Source organism: Falco peregrinus, chromosome 5 (assembly GCF_023634155.1).
Source record: "Falco peregrinus isolate bFalPer1 chromosome 5, bFalPer1.pri, whole genome shotgun sequence".
Lineage (NCBI taxonomy): Eukaryota > Metazoa > Chordata > Aves > Falconiformes > Falconidae > Falco > Falco peregrinus.
The window spans coordinates 70,308,228-70,331,895 of NC_073725.1; the positions used below are offsets into that span (position 1 = coordinate 70,308,228).

A 23,668-nucleotide genomic window follows, 5' to 3' on the forward strand; every position below is an offset into this window, starting at 1 on the left:
ATTTCAGATAGTATGGGCCAAAGCAACATAACCTGATGATGTTGCTGTTTGCATCCAGGAGGAAAGTTCACGTTCCTCTTTCAGTGAGATGAGCATGCTGGGGACTGGTAGCGAGGATGGTAGTTTCAAAGCAGGGATAAATGGGCAGTGGTACCACACAGTGGGAATCCAGCATGGGGGAGCGCAGGCTTTGGCTATCTCTTAGCAGGGTTGCACTTCCCAGAATCCAAGAGTGCCGTAAATGTACAAGAAGGCTGTTCACCTCGTGGACTGAAGACAGCTATGGATTTGGGGGCGGAACAGGGGAAGTGAAACATCCAGAACGGTTCTGTAGTCTCAGTTAAAGGCTTCTGTGTGCCCCAGTTCCTTTGCTGGGCTGTGTTGTTACCAGCCCTCTCTGATGCTGAACCTTCCTCCTGCGCTGCTACTGATGTACTTGAGTGGATATTTTCTAATGTGATACTCTGTAGAAATGTTGACCCTATAAAACATAGAAGTGCTACAAGGGTGGTTGGCTCTTTACGGAGCCTTTTTGAGGCAGGAAAAGAAAGGTGGTGGAAATGCCTCTGTTGACTTTAAAGCCTCCTGCAGCCCTGCGCTATCTGCCAGCAGATAGCAAAGGTCATTGTGTTCTCCAAAGGCTTCTGACCCCGGAGAGTGTTTGTGCGATGAGAGGCTCCTGGGTCGCCTCCCTTCTTGCTGTGTGGAAGGCTCGGTGTGTTTGAGCAGTGCTCTGATCCGCCGGTGAAGGTGCCCCGCTCCTTTGTGGCAGAGCGGGCAAGAAGAGCTGGTGAAGAGCCCCTGAGGTCCCAAGCCCTGCGGGAGAGCCTGATGGCTCCGGGGAGTGTGTTTGGTGGAGCCTGGCTCACCCAGCTGGCTCGGGGGGGGGGGGGGGGGGGGGGGCGGTCAGAAGTGGCACTGAGGCTTAACGTGGTGCTGCGAGAGAATCGGAAGGGGGGGGGGGGGGTCGCTCCACAGTGGCAGGAAAGCTTAGATTAATTTTCTTTCCATTTTAAACAAGCGGTAGTGTAATGCTGAGCTTCTCTGACCTGCAGCTGCCGGGGTTTAACCTCGGGTGGAGGCATGGGGAGCAGGCAGAGCGGGGCGCAGGGCACGCAGCCATGCGGGACGAGGCTGGGGCAGGGCACGCTGCCCCGGGGGACGCAGGTGGAGCCGGGCAGGGCCCTGCGCGGGCTTTGCGCGCTATCTGCGTGCCGCGCAGCGCCGGGCGCACCCCACCTTCCCCACCCACCCCACACAGACCCAGCGCTCCGCCCCCGGCCGCGCTGCCCTCCTCTTCCCCGGCACCGGTTGGCTGGTTTCCCCGTCTGTCTGCTGCTGCGCAGCCACTCCCCGCGCACGGTACTGCCCCTGGCGCGGCGATTGGCCAGCCGTCAGGGCGGGCGCCGCCTCCCGCGGGTGCAGCGAGGGAGGGGGAGGTCTGGCGGCCGCAGGGAGACAGCGGCTGAGGCGGCGCGGAGCGGAGCGGAGCCGGTGAGTGCGGGCCGGGCCCGGGCCCCGGGTGCCGCCGCGGGCAGGCACAGCCCCGCGCGCCCATCGCCGTGGCCTCGCGTCTCAGGGCCGGGCGGCCCGGGCCGCGCTGTGTGTGCGGGGCCGGGTGACATTGCCGCGGCCTCCCGCGGGGTCACCGCCGCTTCGCCCTCCCCCCTGCCGCGCTGTCCCGGCGGGGCTCGGGCTCCTCCGCCCGCCGCCGCCCCCTCTGCCCGGCGGCTCGGGGGAGCGGCTGGAGCCGCGCCGGGGGCCGGGTGCCCTGCTCGCCGCCCGGCTGCGGCACAGCGCCGGAGGCCCGGCCCGCCCCGGGTCGTGCTGCCCCGCTGCCCGGCCCCTGCCTGCCTGCCCTGCCTGCTTGCCCGCCCCCTGTCTCCCTTCCCGGCCCCTGCCCGCCCCGCTGCCTGCCTGCCCTGCCTGCCTTCCCAGCCCCTGCCCGGTCCCTGTCTCCCTTCCCAGCCTCTGCCTGCCTTCCCGGCCCCTGCCCGCCTGTCCCGCTGCCCACCCCGCTGCCCGCCTGCTCTGCCTGCCCACGCTGTTGCTCACCTGGCCTGCCCTGCTGCCTGCCCTGCCTGTCTTCCCAGCCCCTGCCTGCCCGGCCCCTGGCCGCCTGCCCCACTGCTCACCCTGCTGCCTGCTTGCCCTGCTGCCTGCCTTGCCTTCCTTTCCAGCCCCTGCCCAGCCTCTGCCTGCCCACCCCGCTGCCCTGCCCGCCCTGCCTGCCTGCTCTGCTGCCTGCCTTCCCAGCCCCTGCCTGCCCACCCTGCTGCCCTACCTGCCCCACTACCTGCCCAGCCCCTGGCCATCTACCCCTCTGCCTGCCCTGGCTGCCTTCCCAGCCCTTACTTGCCTGCCCCGCTTCCCAGCCCCTGCCTGCCTGCTCCACTGCCCACCCTGCCTGGCCACCCACCTGCCTTGCCACTTGTCCTGCTGCTCCTCTTGCCTGGCCCTGCCCCCCTGCTGCCCTGCCAGCCAGTCCTGCTTCTCAGGTTTGAGGCTGGTGTCTGTCGAGTGCAGCGGGCTCCTCTTCCCTTCCAAGTCTTTTGATCAAAGATGAGTGCGTGTGTCCAGGTGTGCCCTTAGGTGTGAGATGTGATTTTTGTTTAGTTTTTTTTAAGTTGATGTGAACCTGTGAGTAAGGCACACTTGCGTTCCTCTGCGGGGGGGTAGGTACCGGGGAGCGTGGAAGGTGTTAAATGCAGTTCCCTTGATGTCTTCTATCCTACTTCAGCGTAAGAAAAAAGTTGCAGAGCAGGGGTGACTTTCTTGCTTTACCTTCAAATGTGGAAATGGAAGAAGTGTCTCGTCTTGGGTTTAAATCATAACATAAAAAGACAGATGGAAAATGCTGGAAATTATTGTGCAGTATTAATAAACACAGTGCCACCTTCTCTGCTGTATGCAAACGTGTAACTTACTCACTGCAGGCGTAGCAGTTGGTGCTGCAATTGCTTTGTTGACCTTAAACCTGCACTGTCCTGAAGTTTGGAGGAGTCGAAGATCTGTTTGTTGACTGTGTTTTTCCTGTTGGCTGTTAATTTAGCAGACTGCATGGAGCGGGTTTGGAGCCTGCTGTCGCTTGGCTCTTTTTGTATTTGGTTCTTACGCTTCATGGTCACATTAACTGCAAAGCCTTTTCTGGAGGTTGTGTGCTCCTCCGGTGTTTTTCTGTGGTTTGATGACTTTAGAGAGTTTTGAAAACATTCTGGTTTTTAAATGACTCTAGTTTGGAAGAGGGGTGTGTGTGTAAAGGAACAGAAGAGATGTCTGTGGGTGTTGGAAAACAGCTGAGGGAAGAGGGACTGTGTAATAAGGGTACCAGAGGGTTGGTATAATCATACCAACAACCTGTGGGTGAATGTATTTTTAAAAAATCATGTGATTGGGCATCTAAAACACCAGGGCTGGATTCTAGGTAGCTCTGAGCATCCTTACATCCTTCTAGAGCTGTGGATGCTCACACTTTTTTTTTTTTCTTTCCCCCAGCATGTCAGAATCATTATTTAGGATATCTGAATGTTGGTCTTGAGGAGAGCTGCTGCGGAGGTGGGGACTGGGACTGCCCTTGGTGTTGGGTGTCAGCAGGAGCTCCCTGGCCCAGGTGATCCTTCAGGCTGGGGAATTTTAGCTCTTGATAGCACAGTGGTATGAGTCAGGAGCTGCGATAATTTCTTTTTCCTTGATCTGCAGCTGTAGCTAGTACACCGACTTGGGCAGTCCCCATTGCAAGTGCATGTTTCGGGCATAGCTGGTGTGTTAAACTTGGCTTCAGGAAGTTACATAAAACATAAGATGAGCACCAACGCAGCCTTGAGTGTGCGGTTACCTGAAACGGATGGGCTTGGTACAGGTCAGACAGGTTTGCTGTTAGAAAAAAGCTCAGGAACCAGCAAGAGTCGTTTTCTTCTTAGTGACTTTGCTGCTGATTGTAGGAAGATGCATTCAGGTTTGTACTTCTCTTAGGTGAAACTGATACCAATGCTTCAACTTTGCAGTGTTGCTGTTTTCCAGGTGATAAGTAAGTATTCCAGGTGGCGTTACATTTTGTGTTGTATGGAAAGGTGAACTGAAATGCAAACAGCTTACTCCAGCTCACAGAATGAATGAGTGTTGGAGGAGTTCTTTGCATTCCAGTTGTGCTTTAAATCCGCTACTCCTTGCTGTTGTGCAGTTAATGATGAAGGTGTGTCTGTGCCACGTGTAAGTGCTGAGTTACCCTAAGGTAATCAAACTTAATTGAAATCTGCAATGCTTTGGCTAACCAGAGTTGGTGCTTAACTTTGCCTTAATTTTTGTGTGGCTCAGAGTGAGTACAACAGTGAGTGGGGTGGGCAGCTCACAGTCTAACATGACTCCGTGCAGCCGAGGTGGAAAGTGTTGCTGTTAGGAGATGACACCTGCCTGGCACGCTTGTGGGTCGTTGTACTTAGTGATGGAAGGTTGTAGTTCTTTATTTTCCCTTTTTTTCTTTGTAGGCAATGTAAACTGCTGGGGTTTTAGAGCAGAAATTGTAATCATCCGTTACTGTGTTGGAACAGCTCCTGGCAAAGATTGCTCACGTATTGATTGGGGGTTGCTTGTGTTCCAAAGAACCTCAGTTTGCCATCAGAAATTTCACCCATGTTGGGATCTGTCACTTTGGGACCTGTGGTAGCATTCAGATGAATGTATCTGGGAACGACTGATGGGAGTTAACGGTTGGACTTTAAGATCTTAAAGGTCTTTTCCAATCTAAACGATTCTATGAATCTACAAAAGCTTGTATTTCGTGTGCCTGTGGGAGGGCTGTTGTCCAAGAGGTCGTGTATAATATTTTCTTGTTGTGTCTTCCTCGTGACATTATCTTTGAGAAATATTTTTTTTGAGAGGAGTATTCAAGCTGGGAGGATGCTTGAATATGGTTGTTGATTTGTTTGGTTTTCTGCCTTCTGTTCCTAAGGGAGGTGATTGCTGCCTGGCCAAGGAGTGGGTTCGGCGGAGGCCCCTGTGATTCACTCCTCTTGTTGAAGCGCGCTGTTATCTGTCTTGCAGATAAGAACTGGTCTTCAGTTTTTGGCTGTGGAAAGCATAGTTGAGGTGTTCCCAGCAACAGTCTTCTTTTAGCAGCTGAAGAATGAAGCACTGTTTTTTTCTTGCCAAGATTTTCTCTGTTCTGTGGCTCATGCCTGCCTTCCAAGCCTTGTTCAAAATGCAAGTCACCTGCACTCCTCTGAATAATACAGCTGGCTTTGCTAGCAGAGGTTTAGATTTAACCATTTCTCAGTGTTCGTTCAGCAACTGGCTTAATTAAAGTCAGATAATCTAAAAACCACGTGAAGAATTGTATCTTTATCCTCAGTTTTATTGGCAGACTTGAGTTATATCTGGCTGCAGGAGGCAGGAGGAGCGTTTATTTTGTACTTTGGAGCTAAGAAAGGATGTCAAAAAATTAAACTCTTCCAGATACTGTAATTTAGTGAGTGTTCTAGTTGGTGATTCTTTAAAATCACGCTAACAGTTTCTGTACAGACCTTTAAAGGAAGAAGTGCAATGCACTGTTCATAGCTAATATTTTGGGGTCGGATTTGTATGCAACTGAAAGATGAATGTGACTGAAGAGTTGAGTCTGCAGGGCATATCTGGTTTTGATTTTTAATGGCTTAATCAAACTGGAAAGCAAAGATGGACCTCAAGGGGCCATCTAGTTATAGTTCATCCCTCTGTGCTGAGTGTTTCAGCCCTTTTTTCTGTGATTTTCTGCAGTGCTTTTGCTCCCAGAGTGAATTTAAGGCTGCAGTAATCTCAGCATTTACCACATCTCTTTCTCTGTCAGGCTCAATTGCTCAGTTTAACAATAACAATTGAAGGAAACCTCATTGAGCAACTTCCCAGGGTACTGTTTCACTTCAGACTGCCTGGGAAAATGCATGAAAATTTTTGCAGGAACTCTCTTGGTTTTCTTTTTTCCTAATTTAATTATACACTTTCATCAGTGATGTTAACGACATAATAAAAAAAAAAAAAAAGAATTAGGAACCAGCTAGCTGTTGACTAATGAGAGAAGCTGGCGTATCTGAATGGAGTTATACAAATGACTTTACCTGAATGAAATTGAAATTCTCCCCCAGAGGTGATCTGTGACTTCGGGTTTGTATCACGATAACGTCTGTGGGCTGTAAGTGTATGGTCAGTGCTGTACACAAATTTAGGGAATAAAAAAAGTCTTCTACGTTTCTGTGTTGTTTTCTCTTCTGCCTTTTGGTAATGATTAGAGAGAAGCTGGTAGCAGGACTGTTTCTTCAGCCTATCTTACGAACACAGCACGTCTTGTGGTCATCAAGTCACAGCAGCTCCTGCCTGCTCCAACGCTGTGGCTTTGCCATTACCTGCCAGGGCTCTAAACTACTTTTATAATTACTCCTGGGGTTGTCCGAGGAAAAAGCAAACATTTCTCAGCAAATAGCTGCTGTTGCGTTCAGATCGCTGACGGTGCTGTTTGCTTTGCAGCGTGTCTGCTCTTCTTGCTGGAGAGATGATACTCTTTCAGAAATCTTAGTGTTTTGTGACAGGTCTAAATTCCAGTGGAGAATATCAGACAAACATGTTTTTCAGTCATCATAGAATTGTTTTGGTTGGAAAAGACCTTTCCAACTGTTCACCTCGCGCTGCCAAGCCCACCACTAAGCCGTGTTACAAGCCTCCAGGGGTGGTGAGTCAACCACTGCCCTGGGCAGCCTGTTCCAGTGCTGGACAACCCCTTTCAGTGAAGAAATTTCTCCTGATAGCCAATCTAAACCTCCTCTGGTGCAATTTGAGGCTGTTTCCTATTGTCCTGTTGTTTGTTAATTGGGAGTGGAGATGACACCTCGCTACAGCCTCCATTCGGGCAGTCGAAGAGAGCCATCAGGTCTTCCCTGAGCTTCCTCCTCTCGGGGCTAAACCCCCTCAGCTCCCTCTGCTGCTTCTCACCAGGTGCCCCAGCCCCTTCCCCAGCTCTGTTGCCCTTTTCTGGACACGCTCCAGCACCTCAACATCTTTCTTGTAGCGAGGGACCCAAAACTCAACAAGGTGTTTGAGGTGCAGCATTCCCGATGCCCAGTACCAGGGGACGATCACTGCCCTGGTCCTGCTGGCCACACTATTGCTGACACAAGCCAGGATGCCATTGGCCTTCTGGGCACGCTGCTGGCACTGGCTCATGTTCAGTCAGTTGTTGACCAGCACCCCCAGTCCCTTTCCCACCGGGCAGCTTCCCAAGCCTGCAGCGCTGCGTGGGACTGGTGTGACCCAGGAGCAGGACCTGGCATGGAGCCCTGTTGAACTTCACACAGTTGGCCTCAGCCCACAGGCCTCAGGTAGTTGATAAAGATATTAAACAGAACTGGCCCCACTGGGGAGCACCATGTGTGACTGGCCACCCACTGAGCTGAACGGAGTTTTTCACCCAGCGAAGGGTATGCCCGTACCAGCCGTGAGCAGCCCATTTCCCCTGGAGATGCTGACAGAAAGCTTAGAAATAACTAGATTAATAGGATATGGAAAACTTAGAATAATTAAAACTCTCATTGTATGTACAAAATGAAGGTGAAAAGTTCAGAGCGAGGGAGACTACTAAGCCTTCATCCTCAACGACCACCACCAGGAGACGGTGCACAAGCACAAATGGGAGGAAACTTATGTTAATGACTTCTCGGTAGACTAATTATCCTAACCCAACCTATTCTCAGGCATCTACTGAATATGTATAAATGTATACTTGAAATCACACGTGCACAAAGAAGTCAGGACAGCAGGTGCTTTCGGAATTATCCACCCTGGTGCCCGCCGGTGAGTTAAACATACCTGGTTTATAACCTCTCCTGAGTTATAAAGTTTAATTCCGCACGTCAGCACTGTGGGAAATGGTGTCAAAGGCTTTACTAAAGTCTAAGTAGACACCATCTGCAGCCTGCCCCCCATCCACTAAGCGGGTCGACTTGTCATGGAAGGAGACCAGGGCAGGCAGTGACTGACAGGTTGCGATGACACGTTGCAAGCCAGTCTCTGGGCTGGATGCCTGTTTGCTGCCTACACAGTCCCATGAAAACCCTGATGCCTGGGTCTGCTTTTGTGGTTAAAGTATTTTGATATTAACAGATAGTTTCTGGTCTCCCCAGGTGCTGGCATAATGGGAGTGGTTAGGATGCCAGGGAAGCCTGGAGAGGATGGGCAGTGTGATTCCTGCCTCCCGGAGCTGTGAGTGCTGTGCAAAACATTCCTCCTTCCCGCTGCTCTGGGAGGTTGGTGGTGGGGATCCACCTTGGGAAAGCACGTGTGTGGCTGGTAAAATACATGAAGGAGGGATTTCAGGCAGGCTGTGCTGTAATGATGTGAAGTCAAACTTTTAAATTAGGTCTAATTTTTAAATCTAGATAATAATCTGCAAGCCTTTACTTTAGCAATGTGATTTTAATTGTACACACCCTAGCTGGAGTATTTGTGCTTATTGCTTGGTTGTGACGCTGGTCTCTGAAACTCGTTGGCTCTTCTGCTGAAGATCTAATTATCTTAAGACTCTGTAACTTAACATATGTTCAAATGAAATAGCTGAAATACAGCGTCATGATTGGATTCGCAACTGGCTTGGACAGCCAGAGCTGTTTTTTCTCTGAACCCCCACTCCCCTTTGGGCAATGAACTGGCACCTGCCTGTAAGACATTCTTCCTAGCAGGATGCTTTTATCATCTGAATAACTTGATTCTGTCTCGCCTGTCCTTTTAATCAAAATCACCACCAAGAAAAGCAGAATGTCTGACTTGTCAGAGAGTCAATTTGACAGCTTGATTGAACTTGCTCAGGTATTCATTAAGTGCCGCTAGAGAGAGCTGGGAGAAAGGAAAGGAAAGACTAACAATGCTCTCGTTTTTAATGTGCAGAGCATATTCTGTGCGCCTCCTGGTATGCAGGGAATGAAACTTGCTGTAGCGCACAGATGTTTCTACAATTGCTAGAACACAGGCAGGTTACCTAGAAAGAGTCCCAGGACTCAAAGAATCATCACAAAACAAACCGCTGCAGCTAAATTCATCAGTTTAAGGTGCCACTGCCAGAAACAAAGGGTTGAGCTTCCCTGTTTCTCAACTTGGTAAATAATCATTGATCTGTGACTGAATTAGCATGGCTGAGTTACAGGCAGTGTTTTCTGATGGAGTTGAAACTGGATGCTGGAGTAAGTGCTTTGTACTTTCAATAAACTAGCATGAATTTTGTTGAAAAAGCACAGCGTATGTTACTCATTAAACCTCTTTAACTTTTGAACTCGCCTTTGCCAGCAGTTTTGCTTTCTGATTACATATTCTCTTAGGGGAATGGTTTGCTCTACAGCGTGTAGTACTGAGGCGTCTGGATCCAGATGTGTGACAAGGACTTGGGTAACTACAGTATAAATAACACAGAAGTGTGTTATAAAAAAATAAATCTAATCCGCAGCTATTTCTTTCTTGTTGCCTGTGGCTTTGTAAACATAAGTAATGACTGTGTGCCGAGCTATACAAAATACAAGGATTTAAAAAATATCCAGCTGCTCCATGTTGGGTTTCAGTGGATTACTTAATGAGCGAGTCAGATTGCTGTATATGCAAAATAATGCCTGGCTTCTAATGGGCAGGCGCTCCAAATTCACAGCAAAACTTTAAAGCAAAGCTTTGTTCTCTGTGGCTTTGGTGTGCGTAACTGGTCATAACAGCCAGAATGTGGGTAATAACTCCTGGACATCAGAATCCAGTCCAGCTCCAAAATAAAATACGGATGCATTACTTTGCAGTGAGCAACGGGAACAAAAATAATAAACATTATTTTTACGTTTAAGCCTCTGCAAGTTTAGAGCCTATATTTATGTAGAGCATGTGGGCAGTTTTAATGTGTAAAACTGAGCATATAGACAGGTGTTTGTAAGATATGGGCATTCGGCACTAAAAATAAAAAAAGAACATGTCTGAACAGGGTCAAAGAGAATATTGTTGAGTAAATGGGTATCATCTTTATGCATGTGCACGCTCTAAAATAAATCCAGGCTTAATAACATCAGTTTAGTTTTAAAAATTTCCTTTTAGTCATCTCTTTCTCAATCATCTTTCAAAATCACGTTTTAAAATAAAGTTGCATATTGCATTCCTAAGCTCTTTAGCATGATTTCTATTTTTGTGGGTTTATTTTTGGTAGAGATAAATCTGATATTGTGACCTACATTTCTTTATTTGAGACAGCTAGGGGTAATATCTCTACCTGCAATTTCTTTCATGCTTTTGCTGAAAGGCATTGTTTTACAGTAAGTCTTCCAGGTCCATAAGATAAGAAGGAAAAGAAGTAACTGCAGGTAGTAATTAGAAATAATAAACAGTCTGTCTTCTTCAAAATAATTTGATGAAGTGCTCTGCTCCGTAGTGTTATGAATCCTGTAAGGAGTAAGACCGTAAATACAAGGTGTTGTTCATGTGGTCTGATGTGACCAAGCTTCCATCACAGAACTTTTCAAGTGCAAACACCGATGCTGTTTAGGTCATGCTTTGGTCTATCAGATGCTGTCTTTCATTAAAATCTTGAGTTATTACTCCCTGAGCAATATCCTGCAATATCCTCCTTTTGCAAACACCCTCAGGAGTTGTAAACACATTGATATGTGTCTTCCCAAAGCTCTAGCGAGTGATGTCTGGCATTAAAGATACCAGGTGTGTTTGTCCTCCTTTGGACCGAGTGCGCGGGTCATGCATAGCTTCATCATCACAAATTGGTCATGCACGAATACAGACAAGGCTGATCTGCCTCTGGCTTTGCGTTAATATCTCTGCTGCAACCAAGGGGTTTGGAAAATGAAGTCTGGCACTAATTTATGAGAGCAATGTGGGGAGAAAAAAATAGGTCAGCAAGTATGAAAGGTGCTGACAAGCATATAATATCTAGAGAGTGTTAAAAACAAATAATAAAATCGTCTTCAGATGATCTTTCCAAGCTGTTGTGCCTGAGGTTTCCTAGGCATCGGAGGGTGGCAAAGGTGAAGGGACTTGCTGGGGAGCACATGAGAAGGCTGGGGCAGAACTGGGGACGAGTTTAGGAGTTCAGATTTCCTCACACTACATTGCTGGAAAGGAAGCTAACCGTGGAAGTGTGGTTCTTGGAGCAGGCTTGTTGCTTCGAAAACTGATCCTTGGACTTATGGACCCCATTTGTGAATAGATTCAGAACTCGGAGAGGCACCTAAAGTTTTTCAAACTTTAGCTCTTTCCTTTCTGCATATTTAAGGATGAAAAAAAACCCACATCATAAAAAGCAGAAACAATAGGAAATTAGATGCTAAAGTGACAGCTTCTCGATAGTCTGCAGCTAACATGAGACTGACCTTGCCTTTCATGAGGCAAGTGAGACCATGTGTCCCAGCAAGGGACATCTGTGCAAACTGCACTGCTCGCCAGCCACGAGCACGTCTGCGTTGCAACTGTGGAGAAAGGGAGTTCGGCAGTCACTGCTGTGCTGCTTTCAGTTGGATCGCTAGCGTCATCAAAATAGCCTTTATGGCACGTGTGAGGCATTGGATCTGGCTCTTTCCTAAAATAACCTCCAGTTGCTTGTGGCAGGCTTTCAGGACTTACTGCTGTGACTATTTTTTTCCATTTTCCAGGGCTGGGTTTTAAATTTCTGTATGCCTTCTCCGATATCTAGATGCTCAGTGGTCAGAGCTGAGTAGCAAGCAAAATCCTCACTGTAAGTGATGGCAGAGGTCAGAGCGGGATCTGGTTCTTCTCTCTAGAAACTGCAGATGTTTTGATGTTGTCACTTGCAGCTGAGTTCCCGGTGGGCTGAAAAGAGTGAATATGATTGATGCAGTTTTTAAATAGCACCAAAGTACACACACACGCACGTGTACGCTTGCACCTTGAAGGAGGGAAGTGGCACCAGGATCCTGGAAATGCTCCTCACCTGGGAACTTGGGAGAGGGGTTTTCATCCTGAAAATGGCCCTGGGAATAGGTCGCTCCCCCTTCCTCTACAAACTTCTTATTTCCTGCGTATTTCCTACTTTTGACACTAACTCTTGCTTTGTTCTTGTTTGCAATTTAGGAGCTGTAGCTCTTCTGCCCACTTGCAAGTGCAACTGGTATGGGTAATGGTGTGAGAGAAGGTCAAGTGGATTTCAAACAGCAGGATGTGGAGCCAGTTACATCGACCCGTCTTCCGTCAGAGGTAAGAGCAGATCGGTGGGTGTGTGCAGTGGCTTTGAGGGAAGAGCTGCCTGGCTGCCGTCCAAAGGAAGCATCTCAATGGGATTTGAGCTGCGGAGTCCTGAAAGAGTTGCAGTGTATGTGCAAGGCACATAACGTGGAACTTTTGCTTTCTCTGAGGACAGCCAAGCAGTTCCAGCCCTCTGGGAAGGGTTGGGCATCACTCACAGCTGACAGGCAGGCAGGGCTGCGTTCCTTGTTCAAGGTTATGTCTTGTTATGTCTTTTGTGGCAGGGCTGGGAAGAGAGCCATAAGTCTTGGTTTCTCTGCTCTTGCTGGAGTCTTGTCAGAAACGCTGGAAGAGAAGGTGACACTGAACCTTGGCCTGATTTAGACCAAAACGCAGGCTGAAGTTCACACAGCACTAGCGCTGCCTTTGCATGGCTACCCTTGCGTTTAGCACCCGACAGGCAGAGACTGGAAAGGAAAATTGAACCGAAGCACGTATTTTGGTAATAAACATTAACTTCTTAGTTGTGAAACATTCCAACAAAAAAAAAAAAAAAAAGTTAACTTCTCCATGAAAACACAAAGCATATCAAAAGTTAACATTCTTAAGCCGTGTCTTGACTTGTCTTTCAGAATGTAACCTTCACGGTGTTAGATTTCAAGTCATTTACTTGCTTTCTGCCCATGTGTTATAAGAAGATAGCTGCTTTATAAATATGAGCTGTGGCAGGAATGTCGATAACAAAAATACTTCCATTTATCGTAGTAGGAAACCTGCCTTGTTTTATTCTTGCAATCTTGGGAACATTGTGGGAATAGGGCTTGTGTGTTACTGGAAGGGCAAGAAAGCGGCTTACCTTCTCTACACGCCTAAATCATGAGGAAGTAGTGGCTTAGCCTTTAGAAGTCTTAATAGGGAGAAGACAGTACATGTGAGAGGTGGCAGACCTTGGAATTTTGCATCTTGGCAGCCAAGTCTACTCTTTGTGCTTCGTGATCTGACCAGGAATTTACTGTGTTTAAAATTTTGAAGATAATTTTGACCCAAGTCCTTGAGAGGGGGTAAATGCTGCAGCAAAGGTAAAATATTACAACTTTAATTTAGGATTGACTGTGTTGTACTGAACAAAGCTTTGTTCCAGGATAACCAGGAGAAAAAGAAAGTACTCAACTCCCTGATGTCTGGTGCATTGGCTGGTGCTGTTGCTAAAACTGCAGTAGCTCCACTGGATAGGACAAAAATCATGTTTCAAGGTGAGTCCCAGCGGCTTTTGCAAAATGCTCTTATTGTTAGCAGAATCCAAAACAGCTTCTCTAATGTGCTCAGCCAGCCTGTTCTCCAGTGCATTGCCCTCCTTCAGCCTACAGAGACCTGGCAGGGTGCAGACAAAATAGTGATGTTACCATGATGAATCGAGCCTAAAAACCTATTGTTTGATTCTGGGTGGGATTATTGCAGGTGTCAATCAGCTGTGCATCTGGCCCGTACTCTTGGACCCAAGTCTCATGGTAGTCAGCAAGAGTTTTTCAGTCTCAGTGTAATGCAGATACACGTATTGCTGGTTAGAGACGATGCCTCGTGGTTCGTGAACTTTGGCTGGCCGTGTGTGTTCTGCAACATCAGGGAGAGTTTTGGTGTGCAAAGTAAATCGATGCCGTAAGGACAGGGATGGTTGGCAACACTCCCCATTTCTGTGTCTGTTCAGTTTGGAAAAATAAGGTGGGGAAAAGAGCAATATGAGGAGATGTGGTGACACTGGAGGGAGGTAATTGAGCTGTTTGAGTTTCTTGCTGAAGGCTGAATGCCAGGCCGTGCCTGCTCGAATGCATGCAGTCTTTTTTACTGAGGGTTGCATTGTATTGCAGCTGAATTGTTTTGGTTGGAGTTGAAGTCGAGGATGAAAAGTACCGCAGGAGGCATTGACGCTGGTGTACCTGGCTTTGTATTACACAGCTGCCCTTTCCGGAACCTGTAAAGTGTGTAACTGGAAACTAAATTCATCTAATTGGAACTGAAAATTCTCACTTGTTTAGTGGGATTTGGGATTCAGCCCCATCATGAGCTCTGTTCCGTTCCCCCGTTTCAGTGCAGGAACTGTCAGCCGCGCTAATTGTCCCAAAGGGAAGCATGCAGACTGCTAATACAGTAGACATTTTGTGAAGCCAAGAATTTTAAATCTGGTTGATGTCCCAGATTAAATGAATTGGGGAGGTTTAATCTAATCCCTGGATGACATTTAATTTTGAATTGACTTTCATTTGACATGATTTTCATTCTCGGCATAGCAGGGGCTGAGGCCCGGAATAGCAGGGATATAGATCAGGGAGTTCAGGCTGTAGGGAGCTAAAGCCTGGGCTGGCTGCAGGCTGGGATCGCATCTGTGACCAGATGCTTGTGCAGCAATGAGGACGTGCTGTGCTTTCTCACCAGAACAAACACTGGAGTTCATCTAAGGTTGGAAATGTCAGGACCAGAGGTGAGCTGGAAACTGCAGAACTGGCGTGAGTCAACAGCTGTCCGTATAAATCACCTTTAATTTGTACGGGCGTACATTTAGAAAAAGACCTGTTTGGTTTGGCCCATTAAACTTGATGCAAAGGATATGACTAAAATGTGCCCGTGCTGACCAATTTCGTAGGATCTAGCTCTCCTGAAGGTTTTTACTGTGGGGCCTCTTCCCTGGCTGTGAAAAGGGAAAGCATCTCTGGGTCGTGTGAGTGTAGGAAGGTTGTCCCTCAAACTAGAGACTGAAGAATTTTCCTGTGGGAGAGAGAAAGAGCTCTTTTCTGTTGCAGAGCCAGCTGCAATTGGTTATTGAGGTGTTGTTATTTCTTTAAAAAAAAAAAAAATGTTGAATTGCATAAAGGAGCAGTGCGGTGAAAACGTATTTGCATGTGATTGTTTGATACACTTGAGAGGTTACAAGTCTCAAAGGAGTTTGAAAGAAACTGCAATAGACACTTAATTGGAACCATATTTCACTAGCGTTGCTGTTCGGGTTTTAGCCTGGGTTTCCTTCCTGCTGTAGGAATGTTACAAAACAGAGCTGCTGTATGCCAAATAAATCTTGCTTCCAAATGCCTTGTGTATTACATAGTTAAAGAGATGCTGTCAGTTTGAATGGATGCAAGAAAAGAAACGGAGTGTTTGTTTGAGTTTTGCTAGGATGAAACCATTCTTGCGTGGAGCCTCGCTAAACAGACCCGTTCTTTGCTGGATTCTGGCATTAGTCTGGAACCTGTGCACAGAAGTGGTCTACTAAAATCAGTGGTTGGTGCAGTTTTGATTTTTGTAAAATGTATTTTTGATTTATTCATTTCTGTTTAGTGCTTTAAAGTAAGAAGCATGACACAAACTGAGTGTTTTTGTAACAGTAGGTGGAAAAACAAACTTAGGTGCTAAAGAGAGTTTGGGAGCACTTACCAGTGGAAAGTCTTTGTTTATGATAAAGAATCTCTATTTTCTCTTGCATTAATTCTTTTGCTTCTGTCTTTATCCCTTAGATAAAATGCCTGTATGGTTTATTTGATCCATCTAAATGTATTGCAAGACCTAATGCTCATTTTTTCTTTTTAGTGTCTTCAAAAAGATTTTCTGCCAAGGTGAGATGATATGTGTGTCTCCTGTTGACCTGAAGTGTTTGATTAATGGCCGTAATAGCCCTAACAGCATCTTTTGTTTGTATTTATTTAACTTTCTTGCTTGGATTTTATTGGCAGCACTAATAGTGAAGGAGCACGGAGGGGAAAGACTGGAAACAGTGTTGTTTATAATACTCCTTAGGACAGCGCTCTTTCATGTTCATGTTCTGGCCCAGTGCCTGGCACAGAGGGGTCTCAGTCCTCGTTCGTACTCCAGGTTCTACCTGTGACATGGCAGTAAATGTTGTGGCATCGTTCAGGGGTTTGTTTCCCTGGGCCCGCTCCTTCAGCGGTTGCTTTCTTCCCCCCAACCACACTGGAGTTGTTTCAGAGTATATAGGACATTTGAATTTGGGAGCTGGTGGCTGTCCCGGCTTGCTGAATGTTTTCATGCATGTGCATTGCGGCTGCTTCATGCGTGCTGTGCTAATGTGTGCAATCCGGGCGTTTCTGCCTTACACTAAGAAGATTTATTTGGGTGGAGAAATGGTCTGTGCAAACAGCAGTCCAGCTCTGTGCCTTGCCCTCGGAGGGAAAATGAAGATGTCTTGAATCTAAAACTCTGGTTTCCTGACTCTGGTTCTTTTTTGCTTTAATGTATCTGATTCGGTCTCCCCAGAGAGGACGTTTTAGTTGTCTTATTGTGGAGTCAGGGTCGCGAGCATAAACAGCTGATAGCAGATCACTGTGGCTGGGGTGGGAAGGAGGATTTGGAGAGGTTAAGCTATAGGGTCACCTTTTCCCCCTCTATTGTTCGGACTTCCTCTTATCATGATCTCCCCATCTGACCTTTGATCCGTTGCCTGCAGGAAGCCTACAGGCTGATTTATCGCACCTACCTCAATGAAGGCTTCTGGAGTCTCTGGCGAGGGAACTCAGCCACCATGGTCCGTGTGATCCCTTACGCTGCCATTCAGTTCTGCGCGCACGAAGAGTACAAGCAGCTCCTGGGGAGTTACTACGGCTTCCAGGGAAAGTAAGATGCAGTGTGGCTTTGGTCCTTGCAGAGGAGGACGGCGCAGTTTGTGGGACCAGAGATGTAGGGAGGGAGCACGTTTCCCTGCGTTGTGCAGGCCTGCTGAGTTGAGAGCTCCGTGGGTACCGAGGTGTGCTGGCCCCTCTCATGATGCCTAGGCAGAACGGGATGGGCGAGGGGGCTGAGCAAAGGGCCGGGCTCCTCGTCTTGCACAGGGGAAAGCTTTGTGAGAAGGTGACCCTATCTTCTAGAGGCGTGAGCAAGAAGTGGCCTAGACACTGAGTTAGCGCTTCCCTGTGCCAAGAGCGGGCAGGCAAAACAAAGAGCTTTTCTTTGCAGGAGAAGCAACAAGATCCAGCCTTGCGCTGTTACCTGAGCCATGCGCGTGGCCTGAGCCTCTTGCTCTTGGGCATGTAGAGTCTGAGACACCCCCAGTCAGCCTTGCTGCCCTCGACAGAGGTTTTCTCAAAGCCTCCTCCTTGAACGGCTGTGGCAAACCACAGCTGCTCCAACCCCCACCCACCCACCTCTCTTCAGTACACAGGCAGGGAAGGGATTCGGTAGCAGGTAGAGTAGAGCCATGCTCAAAAGCCACGTAGTATTTCCATCTCCAGGTGATCTGTTTGGTCTCTTCTCTCACCTTACTTTAGAGCGCTGACACCCTTTCCTCGATTCATTGCTGGCTCTCTGGCAGGCACAACGGCTGCCATGTTAACCTACCCCTTGGATATGGTCCGTGCTCGAATGGCTGTCACGCCGAAGGAGATGTAAGTGCCTAACAAAAGCAAGTACAAGCACCCCGAACAAACACAGAACTTTCTTTTTAAGGTCAGATGATTTTGTTCCCATTTTCTGGGTCACTTCTTGCTCGGAGCCTTTGGTGTAATAAACCTCTTACTGCTGGGGTCTGAGCACTGATTAAATGACCAGAGCCCTGGTCAGTCCAGGGGCTGGAAGGAGATCGATACTGAAAGACCTCACTAGTAAAACCTGTGTGTTGGTTCTTGAGGAGGCCAGCTGGCACGGTGCCTCCGCGAGAGATGGAACAGCCAGGATAGCATGTGGCGATAGGGCTGTAGGAGAGCTGGTGACTGGCTTCTCCGGACTGAAATCCCTTCTGAGCTGTTTGCTGAGCTCAGAGCCCAAATAATTAACTGTTGATCCTTCAGAAAGTCCTGTTGGAATTATTACTGGTGTGTGCAGTCACTAACCAGCGCAGATTTGGTTTTCCTGTGTCCGCATGCTAGGTACAGCAATATTGTTCACGTCTTCATACGAATATCCCGAGAGGAAGGATTGAAGACATTGTATAGGGGATTTACGCCGACCATCCTTGGAGTGATTCCATATGCTGGGCTTAGCTTCTTCACCTATGAGACGTTGAAGAAACTGCATGCAGGTAAAGGCAACTTGGTTTGCTTTCGAATGAAACGGTGTAGGCTTTTGGCCGGTTCCAGATGTTTGAATTCAGCGGTACAAGTCCTTTGCCTGGCCTTGAAGCCAATTGCAAAGTTCTGTGCTGGTGGAGCCTGTGCCTCTGTCTCTCTGATTCCAGGCTATGACGAAGGCAAGCCGCAGATAAGCAGTATCTCAGTCTTGCAGAGGAACAAGGGGGTGCAAGTCCTGGGTGCAGAAGGGCTGGGTTACATACCGAGTCAGCTAACAACCAAATTGGGTACAAAATCTCAGGAGCTCAGGCACTCAGCACTCCCTTTGGTTCTCTGCCCACTTGCCCTGAGTCACGTGTTTATGATGAGAAGCTTTCTGCCCTCTGCTACTTTCTCTTTCCCAGATCACAGTGGGAAATTGCAGCCATCCCCTCCGGAGCGGCTTTTGTTCGGTGCCTGTGCAGGCTTGATCGGCCAGTCAGCCTCTTACCCCCTGGATGTTGTTCGCCGACGCATGCAGACAGCGGGGGTTATGGGACACACGTACAGTTCCATCCTTCTCACCATGCAGGAGATTATAAGAGAAGAGGGACTAATCCGTGGCTTGTACAAAGGACTCAGCATGAACTGGGTCAAAGGTCCGATTGCAGTGGGAATAAGCTTCACAACCTTTGACCTGACGCAGATCCTTCTCCGTAAATTACAGCACAGCACTAATGTTGAAAGGTAGTAGCTTAATCCCCACAGCCCTTGCTGGGGAAAAGTACAACAACGTGTAGAAAGAGCAATGCTAGTGTCCCCTCACATTGTACATGCTCTCCTGCAGCTGAGAACTTTGTTTGTTCTGTTGTTGTAATTTTTTTCTTTTGAATGAGCCTCTGAGTTTTATGGAAACCTCGACCTGAAACTAACTCTTTCCTGAACAAAATTCTTACGGTTCTGCAGAACTGAGTCCTCTAAAGCAGCTGCCTCACCCTTCTGTTTTACTCTTTGATACCGGGAGTGGAGCCTCTCAAACAAACACGTGCTGCTGCTGGCTCCTCACCTGGGCTCTGTGGGCAGATGAAGCGGTGGATGATGAAAGAGAGGACTCGGTGCTGTTGGAATGAACCCCTGGATCTGGGAAGTGACTGCTGCTCCTGGTAGGCAGTTTTGAGTTACTGAACATGTGTTAGCTGGAGGCAGCGTGCCAAGTGCAATATTCCATTTAGTCTGTCGGGAGTTGCAGATTCCTCTGACCTGTAAGCATCCGTCTCCATAAAACAGGACGCAGCAGGATTTAACAGGTCCAGGTCACTCCTTTTGTTCTGGAAGTTGAATGTGAGCTCCGGCTAGAAATGCTGCCCTTTTCCCAACGTTCTTCTCGTTTCTGGGTTGAGTTGCGTAAAATCTCGCTTGCTTGCAATGTTCCTCTGAGATTACCAAAGACTGTAGACAGCAGGGGAGGAAAGTTCTGAGCAGTTTTGCAAATCCAATTCTCATGTTTGTTGTCAGTGTTACTGAGCAGGGGCTGTGCCCGGATTCACGAACAGGATTGAATCGAACTGCAGAGATGCTTTCGGGCTCCCCGAACCCTTCCATTGTTGTCACGGTCTTCAAGGCAGCGTTTTTGGGGGGATTTGGCAGGCTGTAGCGTTGATGCACTAGAAAAGGAGGCGTCGCGTAAAGTTGAAGCAGTTTTATCCTTCAGTATTATTGTCGCTGCTTTCTGCACAATGTGAGAACAAACGTCCCGCAGGTGCACGCGTGACACAAGCGGCGCCATCCTGCAAGGCATGTTCGCGTCTGGTGGATACAGCCTAGTAGTTGACTCAAGCTTCTGGCCCTGCTTCGGAACAACTTGGTTGTCCTTTGGTGCCTGCTGTGTAGGTTGTGTCACCTCTGTTTATTAGTCCACACCTAAGCCTACTTGCTTTTATTCCTAGAGTTCTTCTGGACCGACTGGGTCCTTGGGAGAATGGGCAGCACAGCTGGTATGGACCCTGCAGAAATTATATCTAGTGCCAATCATTTCTAGTTGCAAGTTGAAAATGAATGGGGAAGCACCTTTCAGCGTTTCTGTTTCAAGTGGGTTTTCAGGGAAAAGGAGATTTGAGGGTGGTTTCGGTTTATGTTCCATTCCTCTGTTAAATTGGGAGTGCAAGAGAGGTCAGAGAAGCTTGAGAGTTCTCTGAGATTCGGATTACATAAACCAAGATTAAAAATCCCTTTCCAGCTGATATAGTCTGTAATGTATGAAAGGAAAATAAGGTATAATTTAAAAGCTGTCCTTTCCTGGTGTACGTAGTTTAGCCGTTGTAGTTCGAGCTTTGTGTCATGGCTTTGTTAATGGGAATGGAGGGAATTGCACAATTGGTAGAAATAGCTTTCTCCTTTCTTTTGTCTTTGCACTTGTTCTTTGGAGCATAACTTGCTTCTAATGCCAAATATTTCCCTAGGAATTGAGCACCTACACTTCCATTTTGTGGACACGGCAGAGAGCCAGCGTACTGAAGTATTAGCATGCGTGTTGTTCCTGGAACACGTGCGATACTGTCATGGTTGTGGCTGGGCGGGGTATTAACCTCAGTAATTTCTGCCTCCAAGCCCACAAATGATGATTTCCGTTGTGAAACTTGACTGCAGTTGCCGATTTACCTTGTAATTAAAGCAATGTTAGGTGGTGGTGTTTGAAGAGTCTTTAGAAACGATAGCCATGAGTTCTCTGTATTTTTTGCTCCATTGCTAATGGAAGATGATCAGTTGTTCTCTTCGTTGGGGTGAAATTCTGTGAGTCCTTTGCGAGAGCTCTGATTTCTTTTCTCCAATGGAGAAGCCAATTACTTCTGCTCTTGTCTTTATCCCGTCTGGCCCAGTGAGGAAATACGAAGCCAGTTGCATCCTACCACCGGGGTGAGGTGCAGAGCAGCAGCTAGGTGTCCCCGCAGCCGACGGCGTGGACCTGACCGTGCGTACAATGCGTAGCGAGTTCTCTTGCAGCTTGAAGGGTGCCGGTTCAGAGCGCGGCCCTTTCTGCACAGCCGGTGGGTACTACCTGAGGATGGTCTCCCTGGCTCCATAGCACGGTAGGTCCTCTCGGAGGCGAGCACAGCAGAGCTTGTCTTACGAGGTGCTGAGCATTGCTGAACCCCTGTGGCAACGGAGGTGGCTTGATGCCTCCTGGGTCCCAACTGGGAAGGGATTTACACTGGATATGACTAACCGCTTGGTTGGGACCGAACGGGAGGGCACAGGGTGCCGTCTGCCGTGTCAGGGGTGCAGCTGGTATAGTACCTGGACAAGGAGAAGTCTGTGGAGGAGGCAGCTTCTGGCTGGCTGGCCCTGGCATCGCCCACCGTGCAGCCAGAGCCTGGCAACTCCGAGGTGAGAAACAGGACCTGAAGCACAGCCAGACTTGGAAGCACTGGGCTCAGATAAGTTGTTCCTTAATTAGCAGCTGTACCTGATTATAATTCAGTGGAGTTTTAACCAAACACGTTTTTCCAAGTTTTGCAGGCTGAGTGTTTGTTCAGAGACAGATCTTTGAATTCAGTCTGTAATGGTTTTGGTGCTTTTGTTTCTTGGACAAAAGTGTTCAGAGTAACTATGTGTTACTGCTTTGGGTTCGTTTAAATAGCTTTTTTTCTTTTTTTCTTCTCTGGTTTGAATGTAGAAAAGGAGAAAACAGAGTGTTCTCTTCCCTTCTCTTAATCCTTGCATGAATTGAGGCATGTTCCAGATCTCTCTGCTGCCTGGAATGAGTGCCCAAGGAGTTTGGGCACACTGGTTTGGAAAGGGAGGGTGTCTGTGTGCTGGCCAGGAAGGTCTGTTGCCTTTAGCTCTGAGAACAGAGACAAGTCTAACAGGAATATTCTCTAGTCCTTTATTTCTTTAGAACTTCTTTACTACCACAGATTCTCCTATTTTTCATCTTATTCTTCTCAGATTCCTTGCTTTTATTTTCAAGTCATTGTTCCTTAATGCGTTACCGCCAAACATTAATTTGTGCTTCCCCCCGCCCCTTGTCTGCTCTCCCTCCCTTCCTGCTTCTGCACCTTTAGTCCTGCACTAGCACTTCGAGAAAATCGGGTCCGATGAAATGCATTCAGAATTACAAACCCACAGCTTTGAGAGCGATACCCAACCAGGCATCCCACTCACAGGCGGGGATGCTTATGGCATGGGGCAAGAACTTAAAGGCATTAGGTGATGGGGCAGAAGGGTTTTTGAAAGGTTCTTGAACTACTTGTCCAGCCTAGCGCCGTCGCTTCTCCTAGCTCCTTTTCTTCCCAAGCTGTGAAACGCTGCTGCTTCTCGCCGTTCCCTCTTTGGGCACCTCCGCGTGATGCCCGCTCTCTCCGTGGAAGTGGCTGCTGGCTTGGGCAGGTGGTTCTGGGAGAGCTGGTCCTTCTGGGATGCTCAGTTAGGGGACTTGCACGTGAAAGGTGGGATCTGAGCTGGCGTCTTGCAAACCTGTTTGCAAACAGGGCTCTGCCAGTTCCCCGGGAAGGTGCCGGTGGTTGGCAGGACTGTGGTGGAAGGATCAGGAGAGGGGTCCCAGGCTCCTGAGGCATGAAGTCCTTGGAAGCCCTGGGGTGGGATCAGGAGAGGGGTCCCTGGAAGCCCTGGGGTGGGCATCGGTACTCCATGGGAGCTCTCCGAAAGCAGTTTTGTAGCTTCTGTGGGAAAACAGCGGTACTTCTGATAACTTCTTGCCACCATCCACCTGGAAGGACGCGAGCACTGTTGTCTTTTTACACAAAAAGCAGATGAAAGGAAACCTTGAGCAGAAGCACTGTGGCAACCCCGAGCGAGTGTGGTGCCAGGCCTGGGCGGGCAGGAGGGGAAGGAATGCGGTGTGGAATACTTCCCATGCCCTTCTCCCAGTGCCTGACTGGGTGCTTGGACCCTGCAGGGAGCCCAGGGTGCGCTACGGACCCCCCCTACCTGGACTGGGCCAGAGGAGGAGGTGGCCTTCCTACAAACCAGCCTTTTTTTATTATTATTTTTAATTGTAGGGGCTGATTCCTCCCGCTACCCCCGTCTCCCCCGTAAATGCCGTGTGCTGCAGGGTTTCCCAGCACTGTTCACTGCCTGTGTGGTCTATGCATATATTAGCACAAACACTGTTAAATGCCTTTTGTCCAGACGTGTCCTCACAATCGATGTGTGTGTGTATGCGTGTGTGTCAGTTTGGAACTGCTTTTCTTGGATCTGGAGTTCTATTTTATTGCAGTGAAGACACTTTGTTATATAATGTTTATATATTTTAAGATTTGTGCCAAGAGAGGATGTATATTTAATAAAAAATATAATTGACTTTGCAGGCTCTCTGAGGGTGTCTCCTGTTCTACGTTGCTCGTAAGAGAGTGGGGTCTGGCACATCCGGATGGGTTTATCGAGGGGCTAAATATGGGGGAGGTGGGGGCTGTGGCTTGGGGGGTGCCTTTTGTGGGGCTCACGGTGCCCCCAACCACTGTGCACGGGTCATC

At 48.3% G+C, this 23,668-nt stretch overlaps 1 protein-coding gene across 2 annotated transcripts; it reads left to right on the forward strand.

Moving 5' to 3' along the window:
- Positions 1–1,384: 1,384 nt before the first annotated feature.
- SLC25A42 (solute carrier family 25 member 42) lies at positions 1,385–23,500 on the forward strand. 2 transcript variants are annotated; one of them, XM_055804843.1, is made up of 8 exons: positions 1,385–1,494; positions 12,082–12,204; positions 13,334–13,445; positions 15,769–15,794; positions 16,643–16,809; positions 17,460–17,576; positions 18,057–18,208; positions 18,602–23,500. In XM_055804843.1, exons 2-8 carry the CDS (start codon positions 12,121–12,123, stop codon positions 18,925–18,927), a joined length of 984 nt encoding a protein of 327 aa, XP_055660818.1. In that variant the 5' UTR covers positions 1,385–1,494; positions 12,082–12,120; the 3' UTR covers positions 18,928–23,500. The 2 variants fall into 2 exon arrangements, with proteins under 2 accessions (XP_055660818.1, XP_055660819.1); XM_055804844.1 differs by lacking the exon at positions 17,460–17,576.
- Positions 23,501–23,668: the final 168 nt, after the last annotated feature.

What these genes read in the sequence shown, in the direction of transcription:
- SLC25A42 (XM_055804843.1), top strand. Translation starts at nt 12,121, where the DNA reads ATGGGTAATGGTGTGAGAGAAGGTCAAGTGGATTTCAAACAGCAGGAT. An exon ending in GACAAAAATCATGTTTCAAG is followed by an intron (nt 13,446 to 15,768) that starts GTGAGTCCCAGC and finishes TTTTCTTTTTAG; the next exon opens with TGTCTTCAAAAAGATTTTCT. An exon ending in GTTGAAGAAACTGCATGCAG is followed by an intron (nt 18,209 to 18,601) that starts GTAAAGGCAACT and finishes TCTCTTTCCCAG; the next exon opens with ATCACAGTGGGAAATTGCAG.